We start from the raw sequence: 20,946 nt of genomic DNA on the forward strand, positions 1-20,946 counted from the left end.
CAATAACTTTTATAGTAAAATGATCTATCTTGAGATTCCACAATTTGTTTTTAAAACTATAACAGTACAAAGAATATAAAAACAATTACTAGAAATTTAATTTTTACTTTTAAAACATCAAGCAATTAAAATCTTCTTTAACCAAAAAAAATACAATTGTTCTATGTGCATTATTCATGTGTCTGCTTATATTACCATGTTGTTTGACAGGAATTTCTTTCTTTATATTAATATACAAACATGGATAAAAGGGGCCCAATGACACAAATGTAAATCTATATTCTGATAACCAAGTTTAACATTTTTTAAAAAGTTGATAGAAAAAAAATAGGACTTTTGTACCTACCAATGTCCACCCTCACCTGATTTTCAGGAAGAGGTCTAATGGACATTCGAATCTGAGAACTTTAATTTATATCAACAAATGGCATTGGTTCTCCTGTGAAAAGTAATTTTGTCATTCAACCTCATTAAGAAAGATTTTAAAAATCTGCTGTAAGAGACAGATTCAGAAGTAGCATACCTAGGAAAGAAATCAAGTAGATAAGAAATAACAGATAATTGCTTTGCAGTTTGTCAATGAACAAAGGAATACTGACAGAAGTCTTAACGTGATCAAAGAATAAAGGTAACAATAACAAAAAAAAGGCCTGGGTAACAGGAGATGAGATTTTATTTGTGAAAAGATAAATTACAAATATAAAATTATATACATATGAAATTAACTAACTGATAAGTGAAAACTTTACTCACAGATACTAAGTTTTTGGGTTTGTTTCTAAGAAGACTACCTGACTTTAATTTTATCAACTGGTCAAGTGTCTGGTACACAATAAATACTCAAAAACCCTGTGCTCACTGCCACAACACCCACTCAGCACAATGACCCTGTGAGGTAAGGAGAGCCATTATCTCTACTTATGGTTGAGAAAATTAAGACCATTAGAGGCTAAATAATTTGCTCAAGGCTGTACAAGAATTAAGCGACAGAAGTTGCACTTAAAACTCAAGTTTTCTAGGGGCCAGCCCCATGGCGGAGTGGTTAAGTGCGTGCGCTCTGCTGCTGGCGGCCTGGGGTTCAGATCCCGGGCGCACACCGAGGCACTGCTTGTCAGGCCATGATGTGGCAGTGTCCCACATAAAGTGGAGGAAGATGGGCATGGATGTTAGCCCAGGGCCAGTCTTCCTCAGCAAAAAGAGGAGGATTGGCACGGATGTTAGCTCAGGGGTGATCTTTCTCACACACACACAAAAAAACCCTCAAGTTTTCTAAAACTTCAACTTACCTGCTCTTTTGGCTAAACTAAGACAAAATCTCAGAATGAGATCCAGACTCAACAAAAGTCTGTGGGTTCATAACGTGCCTCAGATGAGGTTTAAACATGGCTCCATGCAACACAGTTGAAGCATCCAGGTGAACAGTTTCCAGAAGACATTCCTGCTTTAGTTGCACCGATGAGACCTTCACCAACAGGCCTCACTTGAATTAATTTGGCACATGATATACAAAGAAAATTCAATATGGAAAAGCCCAGATTTATAAACACATAACACAGTGGAAAGTATACTCAAGGTCTGGGTTCTAGTTCTGTCTGCACCAACAACTGCAGCTGTATGTGTGATATGAGGCAAATTCTTTAATTTTTCCGTTCTGGGCCTCAAAATGTTCTCATCTGCAAAGTGAAGGAGTTGCACTAGATAATCTCTGTTGTCCATTCTGACTTAAAATTACCTAGTTAAAGAATAACTTTTTATTTTTTTTTAAGATTGATTTTTCTTATTAAAATGATTATTGCTGGATGTTTTAAAAATAAGAACTTCTGGTGCATTTAAATATTGATTTAACTAGTTGACAGAAATACTCAGGAAGAGAAACTGTTCTCACTCCCAATTAGGATTAAAGTGAAGATGAAGCTTTTTGACATTATTATGCAAATCAGTGAGAAAATACGACTTGTACTGCAAAATTCTATTTACACATATATTTCAGGTATTTACCGATGACAAATAGTGAGATACACTTATAGGGCAGTAAACACAATATCAAATACGTCAACTAATTGTGTAAAATAGTTTGCTGAGCTAAAGTTTTATTAGCACGTAATTTGCATGTGACTATAAAGACTGTGAAATCTATTCATAAGTAATTTTCAAGTTAAAAATTCCATCACTAGTACTCTGTAGGCTGTCATTTATCGATTTTTCTTTTCTGATGCTTTTCACCTAACAACAGTGAGTGTGATTCTCTTCACCACAGACACTCAACTAAGAGAAGAACATAGAGAGACTAGGAACACACGAGGGGCACCACTATACACCCTCTCACACTCCTACGTGACTTTCTTATAATTTCTCCTTTTTAACAAACCTCCAATATCTCTTCCCCCATCTTCATTCTCAGCTTGTGAGCTTTCACTGAGAAAACATTAGCAACCAGAAGAGACACCCACCACTACATCTAAATACTCTCTCCTCCCATGCTACCACAGGTGACCTACCCACACACCTGCACGCAGCCAGGACCTCCACTTGTGCAGGCTGCAAACGGTAGGAAGTCACTTCCGCAACCCTCCCCTCTCCAGCATCATGAGCTTTCCCTTCCCACTCAATGCTTTCTATAGCATATAAACGTACTGCATCTCTCCCTTTTAAACAATCAAAAACACCTCCTGCCCCACTTCCTCTGCCAGCTTCTACTCTATTTTATTCTATTTCTCTGCACCAAAACTCCTTGAGTTTTCTCATCTTTGCTGTCGATTTCTCTCCTTACATTTTCACTTAAATCCTACTAGGCTTTCACCACCATCAGTCCATTAAAACTGTTCTTACTGTGGTCACCAGTGACTTGCACTGGCTAAAATCAATGGATCCTTTAATTTTCTTTTTATTGATAACAACTTTATTGAGATATTAATTCAGATACCATACAATTCATCCATTAAGAGTGCGCAATTCAACGGCTTTTGTATATTCACAGAATTATGTAACTACTACCAGAATCAATTTTAGAACATTTTCATCCCTTCTAAAAGGAATCTTGTACCCATTAGTATATCCTTCCCAACCCCTCCATGTCCCCCAGCCCTAAGGAACTACTAGTTTTCTTTCTGTCTCCATATATTTGCTTATTATGGACATTTCATATAAATGGAATCATATGTTTTCTTTTGGGACTGGCTTCTCTCACTAACATAATGTTTTAAGGGTTCATCCATGTCATAGCATGTATCAATATTTCATTCCTTTTTATTGCTAAATAATATTCCATTGTATAGATATACCATATTTTGTTTATCCATTCATCAGCTGATGGACATTTGGGTTGTTTCCACTTCTAGGCTACTATGAATAATGCTTCTACGAATACATATGTACAAGTTTTTGTGTGGACATGCTTTCAGTTTTCTTGGGCATATATCTAGGAGTGGAATTGCTGGATCAAATGGTAACTCTATGTTTAACTTTTTGAGGAAATGCCAGATCATTTTCCAAAGCAACTGTACCATTTTACATTCCCACTAGCAGTGTAGGAGTGTTCTGATTCCTCTATATCCTTGTCAACACTTGCTAATATCTGACTTTTTGACTCTAACTTTCTTAGAGTGTGTGAAGTGGTATTTCTTTTTTTTTTTTTTTTTTGGTGAGGAAGATTAGCCCTGAGCTAACATCCATGCCAATCCTCCTCTTTTTGCTGAGGAAGACTGGCCCTGGGCTAACATCCATGCCTATCTTCTTCTACTTTATGTGGGACACCACCACAGCATGGCCTGACAAGTGGTGTGTCAGTGTGCGCCCGGGATCCGAACCCGGGCCGCCAGCAGCAGAGCACGTGCACTTAACCGCCACGGGGCCAGCCCCAGTGAAGTGGTATTTCATTGTGTTGTTGTTTTGTTTGTTTTTTGCCTGGTATATCTTTCTCATTTTACTTTAAATATTTCCTTGTCCATATATTTTGAATTTATCTTTTGTAAATAGAATATAGCTAAATTTTTAATCCAATCTATTCTCCCCCTTTTTTCTCTTTCTTCTTCTTCTTTTTTTTTTTTTTCCTGAGGAAGATTCGCCCTGAGCTAACACCTGTTGCCAATCTTCCTCTTTTTGCTTGAGGAAGATTTGCCCTGAGCTACCATCTGTGCTAATCCTCCTCTATTTTGTATGTAGGTTGCTGCCACAACATGGCCGCCCACAAGTGGTGTAGGTCCACGCCCTGGAACTGAACCTGGGCTGTCGAAGTGGAGCATGCTGAACTTAACTACTAGGCCAAGGAGCCGGCCCCTCCCCGTTTTTCTTTTTAACTGTGGTAAAACACACATACAGTGTATGGTTCAATAGTGTTAAGGATAGTCACATTGTTGTGCAACAGATCTGTAGAACTTTTTCATCTTGCAAAACTGAAACTCTATATCCACTAAATAACTCCTCATTTTCCCTCCCTCCAGCCCCTGTTAACTACCATTCTACTTTCTGTTTCTATAAATTTGACTACTTAAGATACCTCATTAGAGTGAAATCACACAGTATTTGTCTTTTTGTGACTGGCTTATTTCACTTAGCATAACGTCCTCAAAGTTTATCCATGTTGTAGCATGTAACAGAATCTCCTTCCTTTCTAAGGTGGTATAGTATTCCATCATATGTATATGCCACATTTTGTTTAACCATTCATTCAGTGATAGACATCTGGGTTGCTTCCACGTGTTGGCTGTTGTGAATAACGCTGCTACGAACATGGGTATGCAAGTATCTCTTTGAGATCCCACTTTCAAGACTTTTGGATATATACCCAGAAGTGAGATTGCTGGATCATATAGTAGTTCTATTTTTAATTTTTTTGAGGAACTGTCACATTGTTTTTCATAGCAGTTGCACCATTTACAATCCCACCAACAGAGCACAAGGGTTCTGATTTCTCCACGTCCTGGCCAACATTTCTTATTTTATATTTTTTTGATAGTAGCCATCCTGATGGGTGTGAGGTGATATCTCATTGTGGCTTTGACTTGCATTTTCTCTAATGGTAGTGTTGTTGAATATCTTTTCATATGCATGTTGGCCATTTGTATACCATCTTTGGAAAAATTTCGATTAAGTCCTTTGCCCAGTTTTTAATCAGGTTATTTGTTTTTTGTTGTTGAGATGTAGTTCTTTCTATATTCTGGATATTAATTCCTTATCAGATAAAAGATTTGCAAATACTGTCTCCCACTCCTTAGAGGCTGCCTTTTCACTCTGGTGATTGTGTCCTTTGATGCAGAGAAGTTTTTAAGTTTGAGGTAGTCCCACCATGTTTTGTCTACTTTTGCTTTTGTTGTCTATGCTTTTGGTGTTATACCCAAGAAATCACTGCCAAATCCAATGTCATGAAGATTTTCCCGTGTTTTCTTCTAGGATTTTTATAGTTTTGGGTTTTACGTTTAGGTCTTTAATCCACTCTGAGTTAATTTTTGGATATGGTACAAGATAAGGGTCCATCTGCATGTGGATGTCCAGTTTTCCCAACACCACTTACTAAAGACTGTCCTTTTCCCTTGAGGGCCTTGGCACTCTTGTTGAAGATCATTTGACTATGCATGCAAGGGTTTTTCTGGATCCTCTAGTCTATTCCATTGGTCTGCAAGTCTGTCTATATGCCAGGACCACACCACACTGTTCTGATTACTGTTGCTTTACAATATGCTTTGAAATCAGGAAGCGTGAGACTTCCAACTTTTTTCTTTTTCAGGATTATTTTGGTTATTTGGGGTCCCTTGCGATTGAACCCCCGTATGACTTTAAATAAACTAAGTAAACCTGTTATGCCTACTTCTTCATTTTCAAAATGGTGATACTACAAACTTCATCTGTAATATGCTAATAACAATATCTGACAGAAAACCAGTTTTTAGTAATTGTTAGCTATTATCAGTGCCCATGGTGTCAATATAATACAGTAAAGCTCCAGTTGAAGGATGAATGGAGGTCAGGTGGGATAACTGATGAGACAAGGTATGTGCCTAAGGCGGTAAGAAGGAATGAGATTTGTACAATGGGACCGCCTAGAACTGCCAAGTGAATAGCAAGAAGCAATCTGCTATCAAGTCTTCTAATCCAATTCCAGGAGTGAGCTAAGGAGTGTGGGAGGCACAGGGAATATCGCCACTGCTCTTTCATGGGCTGATATCTAAGGAGGAATTGATCTCCAACTGTGTTTTTCTCAAAGGAAAGAATGAGAAGAGAGCTGATTGTCCAGATTAAAAATATTTGCTCAAATAGTTACATTTTTTCCCAAAGGTGAAATAGCTTTATTGATTTAGTTGGCAATAAAATTACGTTTATTAGATGAATTTCAAACATATAACAGAAATGATAACAATGATGGAGGCCAAAATTCATGTAGCCCTTACTACGCCAGCCATTGTGTGCTAAGTGCTAAATTTTCATTATCTTATTTAATAACCTTATGAAGTAGTTTCTATTATTATTACTCGAATTTTACAGTCTAAGAAAGGTGGGCCCGAGAAGCAAAGTAACTTGACAATGTCCTACAGCCAGTGAGCGGAAGAGCCAGGATTCAAACCTGGCTGTCCAACCAACGAGCCTCTAAATTAACCAGTGTCTCAAGAAAGTGAAAACAAAGAAAAATCACCCATAATTCAAACACCCGGAAATAATTACTGTTAGACTACTGATGTAGACCCTTATAGACCACTTTCTACAAATATGTCATATATTATTACATTCTATATATTTTATTCTATTTTGTAATTTTTTTAAATCTCCTCACTTTGCATGCAAGGTATTCTATTATTTGGATGCAACATAATTTATTCAACCAATCTATACTGACAATTCTTAGGTTGTTTCCAGATTTTCAGCATGACACATAATTATGATGATCATTCTTGTAAATACATCTTTGCTAACTTGTATCATTATTTCTTTATGATAAGTGCCTAGAAATGGTAAAATGGCAACAATGATAATGTACATCTAACTTTGATACCCTATCCTAGAATTGTTTTAACGACGTACACTCCTACAATTAACACAAGTGACGTGTTTCTCCACACCATAATTAACACAGGACATTATCATTTAAAATATCTGATAGTTGAAAAATGGTGTCTCTTTGGTTTTTGTTTACACTTCTTTGATTACTAGTGACGCCTATAAGCCATTTCTATATCTTCTTGTGAGAACATCCTGTTGATATCTTTTGCCCACGTTGTACTAGGGTACTCAACTAAAAAATGGTCTTAATTTGGGGCCAGGCCGGTGGCATAGTGGTTAAGTTCATGCACTCTGCTTCGGCAGGCCGGGGTTCACAGGATCAGATCCTGGGCACAGACAACCGCACTGCTTATCAAGCCATGCTGTGGCAGGTATCCCACACATAAAGTAGAGCACAGATGTTAGCCCAGGGCCAATCTTCCTCAGCAAAAAGAGGCAGATTGGCAACAGATGCTAGTTCAAGGCTAATTTTCCTCACAAAAAAAAAAAAAAAGGTCTTAATTCACTAAAAATATAGATATACACACACACATATTGGCACATATTTGTCTAATTATTTTTTTTATTGATGTCATAATAGTTTATAACATTGTGAAATTTCAGTTGTATATTATTATTTGTCACTCACCATATAAATGCGCCCCTTCACCCCTTGTGCCCACCCCCAACCTCTGGTAATCACTAAACTGTTCTCTCTGTATGTGTGTTAGTTTATCTTCCACATATGAGTGAAATTATACAATGTTTGTCTTTCTCTTTCTGACTTATTTCGCTTAACATAATATCTTCCTTTTTTTACAGCTGAGTAGTATTCCACTGTATATATATACCACATCTTCTTGATCCAATCATCTGTCGAGGGACACTTGGGTTGCTTCCACTTCTTGGCTATAGTGAATAATTCTGCAATCAACATACGGGGGCATAAGGAGTTTTTCATGTGCCTATTGGCCATCTGTACATCTTCCTTGGAATATCTGTTCATTTCCTTTGCCCATTTTTTGATTGGGTTATTTGTTTTTTTTGTCATTACCATTTATAATTACACATATGTTTCTTTGTTTACTTGGTTTTTAAAACAATTTGTTATGCTTTCCCCCTAGACTGTTACCTATACATGGACAGGGACAATGGCTGCTTTGTTTACTACCATAAACCTAGAGCTTAGCATAATGCTGCACTCATAAAAGGTATTCAAGTTTATAGAAAGTGTCCACATCAGGGAAGGTGTTCAATTAATATTGTTGGATATATGTTTACGTTTACTTACATCAGTAAATGGCACCAGCCTAGTTCTAATGCCTGAAAACTGGAAAGCATTCTTGATATTCCCTTTATCCTTTCTTTCCCCAACCCCAATGAGATCAAAGAGATCAGAGAGGTGGCTAGCAATCAGATGAAGTAAGGCCAACTAGGGCCTGAGGGCCTTACAGGATCTTTGTTAGGATGTGGTTTTACTATTCTGAGTGAGATCAGAAATCACTGGAGGGTTTCACCTGGAGCAGTGTTAAGAGCTGACTTATGTTGTAAACTGTACTAACAAGATGGTCACTAGTCACATAGAGCCATTTACATTTAAATTAATTAAAATTAAAAATTAAAAATTTCAGTGTCATATTGCAAGTACTCATTAGCTGCACGTGGCTAGAGGGCAGCACAGATATAGAAAATTTCCGTCATTCCAGAAAGTTCTATTGAATAGCACTTTGTTAAAAGGTTCACTAGGCGTTTTGTAGAAAAATAGGAGCCACCAAGGAGCAAGGAGCAAGACCAATTAGGAGGTTATTCCAAGAGTTTTGGCAAGAAATGTGGGTAATTTAGATAAACATGGCAGAGGTGGAGGCTTCAAGAAGATATGAGGATCCGGATATATTGAAGATAGAGCCGACAGGATTTGCTGATGGACTGGACGTAGGGAGTGAGAAAGAGAGAGGCGTCAGCGGTCAAACATCACTTTATTGAAGGAAGAACAGAAACTTGGAAGAGTATCCACAAACAAGAGACAGTACGCCTATGGGGAAGATGACTAGGATGAGGGATGTGGAGCGAGGCAGGAAATAATGTTTTAAAAACCCGTGCACAGCAATGAAGACAGCACACCAAGCATGAGCTGAGGAGTGCGGATCAACTCCCCCCGGTGTGCTCAAAGCCCTTGAAGGACAGAGAGAAGGAAGACCGGCAGACAGGCAAGCAGGAAACTTCTCTGTACTAGTCAAACAGAGCTTCAGGATAACAGTTCTCACTCTAAGTTTTCAGATATTCTCTCTCCACTTTAATCATATCACCAGCAGATAAGTGGACGGCAACATCCCTCCTCAAACGTCCATCTTTTTCTTTTTTATTGTGAAATTTCAGTTGTACATTATTGTTTGTCAGTCACCACGTAAATGCATCCCTCCACCCCTTGTGCCCACCTCCCACCCCCCTCGCCCCTGGTAACGACCAAACAGTTCTATCTGTCCGTGTGTTGGTTTATCTTCCACATACGAGTGAAACCATGTACTGTTTGTCTTTTTCTTTCCAGCTTATTTCGCTTAACATAATACCCTCCAGGTCCACCCATGTTGCTGCAAATGGGGCGATTTTGTCTTTTTTTATGGCTGAGTAGTATTCCATTGTATATATATACCACATCTTCTTTATCCAATCATCAGTCCAGGGACACTTGGGTTGATTCCACGTCTTGGCTATAGTGAATAATGCTGCGATGAACATAGGGGTGCATAAGCCTCTTTGGATTGTTGATTTCAGGTTCGTTGGGTAAATACCCAGTAGTGGGATAGCTGGATCATAAGATATTTCTATTTTTAGTTTTTTGAGGAATCTCCATACTGTTTTCCATAAAGGTTGTGCCAGTTTGCATTCCCACCAGCAGTAGATTAGGGTTCCCATTTCTCCACAGCCTCTCCAGCATTTGTTGTTTTTTGTCTTAGTGATTATAGCCATTCTAACGGGAGTAAGATGGTATCTTAGTGTGGTTTTGACTTGCATTTCCCTGATGATTAGTGATGTTGAGCATCTTTTCATGTGCCTATTGGCCATCTGTATATCTTCTTTGGAGAAGTGTCTATTCATTTCCTCTGCCCATTTTTTGATCAGGTTGTTTGTTTTTTTGTTGTTCAGTTGTGTGAGTTCTTTATATATTATGGAGATTAATCCCTTGTCGGATATATGGTTTACAAATATTTTTTCCCAGCTGGTGGGTTGCCTGTTCATTTTGACCCTGGTTTCATTTGCCTTGTAGAAGCTCTTTAATCTGATGAAGTGATGAAGTCCCACTTGTTTATTTTTTCTTTTGTTTCCCTTGTCTGAGTAGACATGGAATTTGAAAAGATCCCTTTATGGCTGATGACAAGTAGTGTAGTACCTATATTTTCCTCCAGGAGTTTTATAGTTTCAGGTCTCACCTTCACCTTTAATCCATTTTGAGTTAATTTTTGTGTATGGGAAAAGAAGATGGTCTACTTTCATTCTTTTGCAAGTGGCTGTCCAGTTTTCCCAGCACCATTTATTGAAGAGACTTTCATTTCTGCATTGCATGTTCTTAGCTCCTTTGTCAAAGATTAGCTGCCCGTAGATGTGAGGTTTTATTTCTGGGCTTTCAATTCTGTTCCATTGATCTGTGTGTTTGTTTTCGTACCAGTACCATGCTGTTTTAATTACTATCGCTTTGTAGTATTTTTTTTTTTTTTTTTGTGAGGAAGATCAGCCCTGACCTAACATCCATGCCGATCTTGCTCTTTTGGCTGAAGAGGACTGGCCCTGAGCTAACATCCGTGCCCATCATCCTCCACTTTATGTGGGATGCCGCCAGAGCATGGCCTGACAAGCAGTGTGTCAGTGCGCGCCCAGGATCCGAACTTGGGCCGCCAGCAGCAGAGCACGAGCACTTAACCGCTACACCACGGGGCTGGCCCCTGTAGTATGTTTTGAAGTCAGGGATTGTGATGCTTCCAGCTTTGTTCTTTTTTCTCAGGATTGCTTTAGCTATTCGGGGTCTTTTGTTGCCCCACATGAATTTTAGTATTCTTTGTTCTATTTCTGTCACACATACATCTTGCCTTTCCGCAGTGCTGAGATTTGCATTAATATATCACTCACTACACTCCCCCCCTTTTTTTTTTTGTGAGGAAGATCAGCCCTGAGCTAACATGCATGCTAATCCTCCTCTTTTTGCTGAGGAAGACCAGCTCTGAGCTAACATCTATTGCCAATCCTCCTCCTTTTTTTTTTTTTTTGTTCCCCAAAGCCCCAGTAGATAGTTGTATGTCATAGTTGCACATCCTTCTAGTTGCTGTATGTGGGACGTAGCCTCAGCATGGCCGGAGAAGCGGTGTGTTGGTGCACGCCTGGGATCCGAACTCGGGCCACCAGTAGTGGAGCGTGCGCACTTAACCGCTAAGCCACGGGGCTAGCCCCACTACACCCTTTTAATAGTTTATAGTATACTTCTATAACCTTATGACTTCTGTTCTGAACTTGTAGTCTTACCTAGAAGCTCTCTTCCAAAATTCCTTCCTCAGGAGTGAATTTTCTACTTGTAACTTCTAAATACACTATGGTTCTCTGCTTCTCAATTTAAGAGATCTGTATTTTTGAAATAACATATACTCTTACATGGCCCTGCTTCCCTTTGGTTTCATCTCACTAAATCTTGGTGTTAAGAACAAGGCTTAATCTGAGTTATTACTATACTTTGTGCTCCGGTCCACTAATTCATCAACTATTAAGTCAACACCTGTGTCCCAGACCCGGGGAATAAACAGATGAAAGCATGCCCCTTTTCCTCAAGGACTTCCAATGCTTTCAGAGGGAAGACAGAATGTAGCCAAGACGAACTATTACAGTGTAACACGATAAGCATCCTGACAGAAATATAAACATAAGTATGTAGGAATAGATGGGTGCACAACCATGACTGTCTAAGGAAATAGTACAGAAAGCTCACACAGAACTTCCACTTAAGCTGGCAGAGAGACGTGGCAGGAGAAGAAAAATAGGATGACTTCTAAAATCTTAAGTATTCTTCTCCTCCTCTTTCCACTGATTTTCTTCTAGAAATTTTCCTAGAAAGATAACTGGTTCTCTCAGAATTCAGTTCATTCAACTTAATCCATACAAAACTTTTAGCTGATACAAGAAACTACTAGCTATTGTTAGGATAAATGCGTAAAAGCAAAATCTTAAATTTCAAAGAAACATATCGAAACAAGTTCATTCTATTTACTACCAACTATATGTCAACTCACTATTCAAGACCTGACATATCTATCATTAAAAAAGTAACATTTACAATATAGTAGATATATTACTTGGCTTGGGCTCCCATAACAAAATACCACAGACTGGGTGGCTTAAACAACAGGAATTTATTTTGTCTCAGTTCTAGAGGCCAGAAGTCCAAGACCAAGGTGCCAGCACGGTTGGTGTCTGGTAAGAGCTCTCCCCTTGGCTGCCCACCTTCCCGCTATGTGCTCACGTGGCCTCTCCTGGGTGTGTGCTCACGTGGTATTTCCTGAGTGTGTGTTCACCTGGCCTTTCCTGGGTGTGTGCTCAAGGAGAGGGAAGTTTGGTGTCTCTCCCTCTTTTTTCTCTCTCTTTTTTTTTTTTTTTGTGAGGAAGATTGGCCCTGAGCTAACATCTGTTGCCAATCTTCCTCTTTTTGCTGAGGAAGATGGCTGCTGAGCTAACACCTGTGCCAATCTTCCTTCATTTGTACGTGGGACGCCGCCACAGCGCAGCTTGACGAGCGGTGCACAGGCCCACACCTGGGATCCGAACCCAAGAATCCCTGGCTGCCAAAGTGGAGCGCGTGAACTTAACCACTATGCCATGGGGCCGGCCTTCTCTTCCTCTTTTTAAGGACACCAATCCTATTAGACCAGGGACCCACCTCACGACCTCATCTAACCCTAATTACCTCCTAAAACCCCATCTCCAAACACCATCACACTGAGAATTAGGGCTCCAACATATGAATTTGAGGGCACACAAACCTTCAGTCTGTGACAGTAGGTTAAGCAGTATGTTAGTAGATTTGTTAATAAATAAGAAAGTTGAGACACCATCCATACCCTGAAAAATGGCAGTATCTTTCTAGTGAGGAGGCAGAACTGTGCTTGGGCACACCTGTTAGCAAAGCTTAATTCAAAACAGCATCAAATTTTGAAAATTTAGACTACAGAATTATTCTCAAAATCAGTTTTCCTATCATTGTATTGTGACTCAGATTATCTGCTTTATGGCAGTGAAATATCAAAACAAAATCATATGGATATTATTGTGATTCATCTCAGCTTTTTATACCTAAGCTTTATTTTGAAAGTTTAAACTATATGTATGAACATTTTCCATAGTCAAACCTACCCAAAATTTTAAATTAATTAATGCAAATTTTAAACGACCTTCAGTTCTTACTGTAAAAAAATCTTTATATGTTTCAACACTGCCTTTACAAATTATGAAATTATATATTACATCCTCACATATGATAGCTGGACACAGCAATATCCTCTAGTCTTAATTACAGGAAAAGTATAGACAACTGTAAGGCTTAGCCTTATTGTTTTATAAACGAACCAGTAAAATTCATTTCAGTGAAATGAGCACACACTTTTCATAAATGAAAATAAATCTCACATGGCAAAGTACCCATTTTCAAAATTAATTTAATTACATGTTTAAAGTTTAATTATATTTAATTAAGCATTTAAGTTTAATATGAAATAAATGAATTATCAGTTAACTACTATGAAATGAAATACTGCCTTGATAATTAAAATCTATAAATTTTCCTATTCTGTGCAAAACTGCTAGTTTTCAAAAAATATTCTGAAAAAATATATTTTAAAGCCTGTAGGACTACATCCTCACAGCCGATCAAGGTGCCATTTTTCTGGCACGCAACTCCGTGTGCTGTGCATTCACCGGACAGTCGGGGGAGACAGTCAGGGACGGAGGAGAGCAGAGGTTTTGGAGACCTGGGCTTGGGTGTCAGCCTGCAACAGTGTGAAAGCTGCTCTGACCTCAAGTTCCGTATAAAAGGAGGATCATATTGCATCACTTGGAGGCTTGTTGGGAGGATTAAATGAGACATCCCACAGTCAAATGCTTGGAACAGGGCCCAACACGGAACAGGTATTCAACAAATGTTAATTCCCTCCTCCTTTTAGTTGCTGAATGAATAAAAAACACCTTGTACCTTCTGGCTTAAAAAAGGTTTTTCCTTAAAATATTTTTTTAATTACACAAGTAACACCATATTATTTTCATTTCCTTACATCATACTTAATGCATATTTTACATTTTTTATTTGCCTAAGCACTCCATGAATGGAGGCAGTACAGCACTATTGCTAATATAGGTTTTTGAGTCAGAAAGAACTGACTTTGAATCTGGGTTCCACCATTTACTACTTGGGAAATCACCGAAAAATTATTTTGACCTATTTCCCAAACGTCTATGTATATGTATGTCTGGTTCAGTGAATGGCAAAAATTAGGAACTAGTACAGGATAATCGATATAATCATTCAAACTTAACAAAAAATTAGTGGTATAGGTAGGACAGGTGGTATTCTGACTCCTATCCCTGCCCTCCCCATTTTTCACGGGAGGATATTTATTTTCACTGAATTTAAGGGACTTGCCCAAGGTTTACAGTAGGATGGACTCAGTATCAGAACCAGATTTTTTAATTTCTTTATCCGTGCTCTTTCCTTCATAACACAGAGAAGCAAAGGTGAAAGACACCAAAATCTTCTGAAGCAGTAAAGCAAAACCAAAGAGAGAGGGGTCTGACTTAGGTTAATCCTGGCTCTATCACCTAATAGTTGAGCCTCAGATAAATCACTTCTGAGAACTTCAGTATCTTCTGCAAAATGGAATACACACTTTTATAGGGTCGGCAGAAGGATCACACTAGACAACAAATGTGAAGGGCACAGCAGTATGACTGATACATACCAGTCATTCATGGATGGTAGCTGTTAATACTAAGACAGCATCAAAGCACCACTTTTGGTAAGTCTCCAGCCAAAGACCGAAGAACACCATAACGAAGCGAAGCATTTTTTTTTTTTGAAACAGATTTAATAAAAATAAATAGGATAGTCTTCACTAAGTTCTCAGGTAATAGTTCTGGAAAAGAGACTCTAGATTTTTAAGTTATTTCCATTCACAACTTCCTGTCTATTAAATCTCCATTTAATAACTCATCTTACTTTGAAAATAATGGTTTTACAGTATGAAAGAAAATAGAGGCAACAGCCTATTCTATGTATTACCTTCCCTGATCCAACTGCAAAAAAAATTGAAATTAAATATTCTTAACACTTTATAAATCATTCAATGTCAAGCACTATAATTTTCAGAGTTTTGCCATGATAAAGTTAGTAGCACTACAGACATGTATTGGTTTAATACTCAAAACTCTTCATTGTAAAATTAAAACCCTAAATTCCCTTAAGTAACTGAAAAAATACAGATTGTTTTATTTACAGCATAACTAGAAATATAAAGCCTTAATAAATAAAATATTGGAAAATATATACTTGTTTACTTTCTGAAAGAGCACTTATGGAAAAACATGGGGCAACAGCATTACTTTATGCCATTTTCACTGCTCTTGTTATGAATAAGTAATACTTGGGTATCTATTTGCATTTAGGGCTAAAAGACCCTGATTTAGAACCATTCCACATTTTCTTGAAAATAAAAACAGCAGGTATTGTAAATTTGGTATCCAGACTTTTCAAGGCGCAAATTATGTAGAAAACTAACATTTATTATTAGGACATGTACCTTTAGATATGCATTCTTCCAAAGAATATGGTAAAAATGCATCTATTAACCTTTGAAATCAGAATTGGGTCATTAACTTACCAGGATTCTACGTTAAGAGTGGAAGACATTTTTTCTGGGAGAAAAAATCCATGCCATTTTGAAGCCTCAATTAGTTCCTGTGGTATCCTTTTTGATGCATCATAATAGTGACCAAATCTTGAAGACGATACTGGTCCAGCCTGTTAAGAAAACCCATATTGGTTGTTTAAAAATTACTGTTTTTTTAAACCACCATTTATTTGTCCTACATTCAGCAAAACACTGAAATATTTATACATTTTAATGCTAATAAGAGCTGATATACATAGACATTAAATTTCAAAGGAGCATACAACAACTGTTATTATTTTAAATTCTCAATAGTTAGAAATCAACCTTTTCATCTCCCATGTTTCTTCCCTGCTGGTGGTTCCCTAAGTTTGATAAGAATTTAAACACTTCTTTGCTTTTTTACTATACTGTATACCTTCCTAAGTTCAAAAATTTAATATACATGTCTTAATTATTTTTTAAAGATTTCAGGTTTTATTGACAAATTAAATATGCACTTGCTAAGAACTAATGAAAACTTAAGCCAAAGTTAAGTCATTGCTGAGGGGCCCAAAAGAAACTAGCTATTTAAATACATTAAACTGAGCACCATTTTAAAACTAAATTCTCACAAGACAGTGTGTATATATATTCAAATTTTCTTACAAACTTAAAATTAGGCTTATAGTATAAAATGTACTGGGTACTCCAGATGGGAACAAGGCACATGATAAAGCGGGAGAATGTACATAAGCTACATTAGATAAATCAGAAATCTGGCATAATCATTAGTTCATTCGTAATTCCTCTTTTGTGCTCTCTACTAACAATTTCTCCAACAAATTATCTTTCTCATAAGAAACTAATAACTAATGATGCTGAATTTATTTACATAGGATAGTAAAAACCTAGGACTGTAGCATTCTTGTTATACTGCTGTGAACGCACTCCGGGCTGATTCTTTCATTCAGCACATTAGAAATATATGTACACCTCTATCTAAAGCTGAACTACTAACAGATTCCACCTGGCAACAGTTCCTAATGAAATCTCTGATCTAAATTTACATAATTTCCACTGTTCTGAATGTTAAAAAACAGACAAGTTTTAGAACATTCAACAAAACTAGATAATCTCTGCAGAAATTGAAGAACTATACACAGTAGGTTCTTAACTTCGTTTACTAGGTAACTCACAACTTTGTAATTTAGATAAGAAACAGACACTTGCTTCATGCTAGATATTTGCATTTTAAGACTTCAAAGATTCATGTTCTTAAATGCCTAGAAACATCAAATTATACAGTTAGAATAAAAAAAAGTGAAGTCTAATAGAAACATTATCCTCAAATTCAGAGTCTGTGGGTTTGACACTTATTTTCTAAATAAAATGACTGTTCATCCCTCCCTTAGGTACTGTTTATTTTCAGTAATGAAGAGACCTATCAATTAGCTCAATCTAATCTTTTCAATGCAATATACACAGCATTATTGTTCCCAAAACATGATTTATCTATTTACCGTGAAAGTTTTGACAAATAAATTATGTGACATTAAAATATGTTTCTTAAGAATAGGGTGTAAAGTTTTTAAATGTAAAGTTATTAGTCTAAAGCAATTTAACCAAGGTCTGTTCTTTGGCCTATAATCTATTCTTTATCCGGATTATAGTTCAGAATGTTTTTACTGCAATCTCTGCTAGAGCTCATCTTTTTATTGTGTAAGTCCAAGCCCCCTTAATGTTTTAGAAAGGCCTTGACTAACTGAACTTTGATCTGATGTCTTCATTGAGAAAAACACCAGGTTGCCCATTTCAGATGCAAATCCTCCTAAGGCCCAATAGAATTTAGTAAAGACAGCAAAAAAGAAGAAACAAGAAGTTTCCAGGATCCTCTTTGAGAATCCTGGGGCACACTGGTGTCCTTAATCCACGCTGCTGCATGGATTAAGGTAGGTGATAACCTTTCCTGATTCAAAAGAATAAGAAGAGTGCCTACAAACTGGGTGGAGACCAGGATTTGGTAATAATAAAAAACCATGCAATAAAAGCTTGGTCTATGTCAGAGCCTCTGAAAAGGCCTCAATGTACCACATTCCCAGGCCTAGTAGGGAAGCTTGCAAAAGCCTACCTGAATCAAATAAGCATGAATAATCTATTTTAGCAGACTGGCCATGGGGAGACAGAAAGAAAGAGAGACTTTCGCTTCTTTTAAGTTTGTTAATAAATTTATTAGTGGACTGAAGGTTCTTGAAGTCCTATGCTCTCAGAGAAATATGCTAAATTGCCAAGAAGCAAAGCATGCTTTTTAAGTTGCCATCTCTATTAACGTTTCTAATTATAATATTAATGTGATAGAAATCTCAGATCTGGGAATGATCAAGGCAGAAAATTGATTTCATGCTGTGACAGTTAACATATAGAACACAAATAATTCATTAAAATGTGAAAATAAATTTGGAAGCTTTTCCTATTACAATTAAGTTACTAATTTTTTTAGAAATTAAGATTAGCTATGGCAACTAAAATATTCAAAAGGTAGACTAAAAATCTTAATGATGAAAAAGTTTAACCCTTCAATAAAAAATGAAAATGAAAAATAAGTATACTCTCACAGGAAAAAATAATTTTGTAAGTTTTCTACCCTAGACATAACACTAACATGTAATCAGATTTTTGACATGCTGTGAAATCTTTTGAGTCCTAGACCTGTAAAAAAAGGACTTAAAGTATTTCCTGTAAAAAATCACTAAATGCTTTAAATCTAATAATAATACTCCATGAAAAACTGTCAACTCCACAAAAAAAGATGCATTAAAAAAAATCAAACTATCATCAATAACTAGTCATTTACTCAGTTTGATAAGAATACGTTGCTTTAGTTTTATATTATGAAAACTTCTACTTCACATTCATAAAGTACACTTTAACATTGTTAACTGTGGAAGAGAGTAATATGGAACGATTCAGTACAAATTCACTGTGCTAAAGGAAAATGAACTCTGAGGCAGGGCCAGGAGGAGCACAGAGCAACAAAACAATACCACCCTCCCTCCAGCGTGTCAGAAAGAAACTAAACTTTCAGAGAAAAGCTGCACCACAAACAGTCTAAATAAGACATTTTCTTTCATTGTTATCATTTTCTGTTTCTCAATGGCGTAACAAAGCAAGAACTCAAATCGTTATTAAACCACTGTGAGCTCAGTTCAACCGCCAGAAATTAGAGCTAATAACAACTATTTCACTAGGCTGCTGTGCGATCTAATGCAATACTGGTGATGAATATTTTGTAAATTGTAAAGCACTATGTAAATGGTATTAATTATTATTCGTGTGTCACGACTCACTAAAGAATCAGAAGATCCATCTCTATCCTTTGTAATTACCTTGCCTTATTGAAAAAATGATATTTGCTGTCAAGTACAACATGCACACATCCATCACAGGACTGTTGTGGCTGAACCACCACGACAAAAAGCCAAAGTGTAATGAGGATTTACTGTAAGCAAGATCAAATGCATGGTCGTGAACTGCTGGAGCCAGCGTGGGCCTTGGTAGCAGAGCTCTACGATACTGAAGACATGAAGTCTCAGAATGTGCTGTAGGCTAGCAACTCTTGGGGTGAAGAGGGAATAGAGGTTGATGACTGTATGGGGAAGAAGAGGGCATGTCCACCTAGGCGAGAGAACCAAATCACAGGACGAGGGATGGGGGCATTTTAAAACTACACACCCCTCCAACTGGAAGAAGCGCTGCTTTGTGCTCTACTGATCTGTTGCCACTGACTTTGGCATGCACACTCTTATCCTTTTTTGCATTTCCTAAATGGGTATACGACTACATGCTTAGGACCTGGTGACAACTATATTAAAAGGCATTTCTGATAATCGACTACGTGTTTAATCTACTCATAATGGTGTTAACTATATTTTGTCCCAAGTAAAATAAAGAAAAGCCAGAGTTTTGTTGTTTGTAAACTGGTAATGGCAAAGTAAGGTCTGGACTTATAAAGGAGGTGATGATGAGAGCTCACCAAAGTCTACCAGTCTTGGTAAATCACCATATACAAGATTTCTGCAACAGGTGAATATGCATGCCGCTGACATTTCAGAGAAATGCAAAGAAGCCAGAAGATGGCTCTATTTTCTAAACTCGACAGAACTCACTTGTAAATACTAGTTATCTTAAGTTTGACCACTGGCGGTAAATTCAAAATAAAATATTATTTTATTTGTATTAATTAATGCAACTTAGGTCAGTTTCACATTTAGTTCACATACTATATAATTCATGTGCTCATGTATTCGACAAATAACTATTGAGCACCCACTACAGGCCAGTAAAACAAAAGACCCAAAGTCCCTTCTCTCACTGAGCTCGCTCTCTAGTAGGATGAGACAGACGCTATACTATCTGCCTGGTGATGATGAGTGCCCTGGATAAACAAGAAGACAGTGGAAGGAGTTGATGGGGAGAGGGGTTTAATTTTATACAGAGTGACAAAGGAAGACACTCCTGATCAAGTGATACTTTAGTGAAGACCTGGAGAAAATAGGACAGTAAGTCATCTGGGGAAGTCATTGTAAGAATCACAATCTTTAAAACGCTCAAGCTGTAAACCTAGAACACTGAGCAATGGGTTTGTGTGTTAATATGGAACCTCTGAGAGGTTTGCTCCCATAGATAATCAAAGCAGACATCCCACCCTCTAAAAGGAAGAACGGAATAAGCTGCACAATTCTATGTAAAAGGGGCAGAAAGTGCATCTACAATTATAATACATAAAGGAGCAATGAATTATAAAGAAACAAAGAACTTTCTCCCCAACTTTAAACTGATTTCATAACCAACAGTAAGAAAAACGGCTTAAGTTTCAGTTACTTGCATTTTCACTGACAATTTCACTTGAAGAATGTTAGTAACCAATGAAAAGACCAAAACCAAACTGAGATGGGAGTGAAAATAAAGGAAATGAAGACATTGATATATAATCTAAAACTGGATTGGCATATTGTCTTCACAAGAGAGCTAAATGTAACTTAGAGCTTATGTTCATTATTGACTCGTGCAGAACACAGCAGTAGAA

General features: G+C 37.3%; 1 protein-coding gene across 9 annotated transcripts in view; it reads right to left on the reverse strand.

Annotated features, from left to right (window-relative positions):
• The window catches only part of ELP4 (elongator acetyltransferase complex subunit 4), a 240,597-nt gene that overhangs the window by 155,280 nt on the left and 64,371 nt on the right, over positions 1-20,946 (reverse strand). For all 9 annotated transcript variants that reach the window (XM_004418554.2, XM_087433049.1, XM_087433045.1 and 6 more), the window contains one exon: positions 15,873-16,012. In XM_004418554.2, coding sequence (XP_004418611.2) covers positions 15,873-16,012 — 140 coding nt within the window. The remainder of the gene's footprint in view (positions 1-15,872; positions 16,013-20,946) is intronic.

This window comes from Ceratotherium simum, chromosome 7 (assembly GCF_057802395.1).
Source record: "Ceratotherium simum simum isolate JZ-2026a chromosome 7, ASM5780239v1, whole genome shotgun sequence".
Taxonomy (NCBI): Eukaryota; Metazoa; Chordata; class Mammalia; order Perissodactyla; family Rhinocerotidae; genus Ceratotherium; species Ceratotherium simum.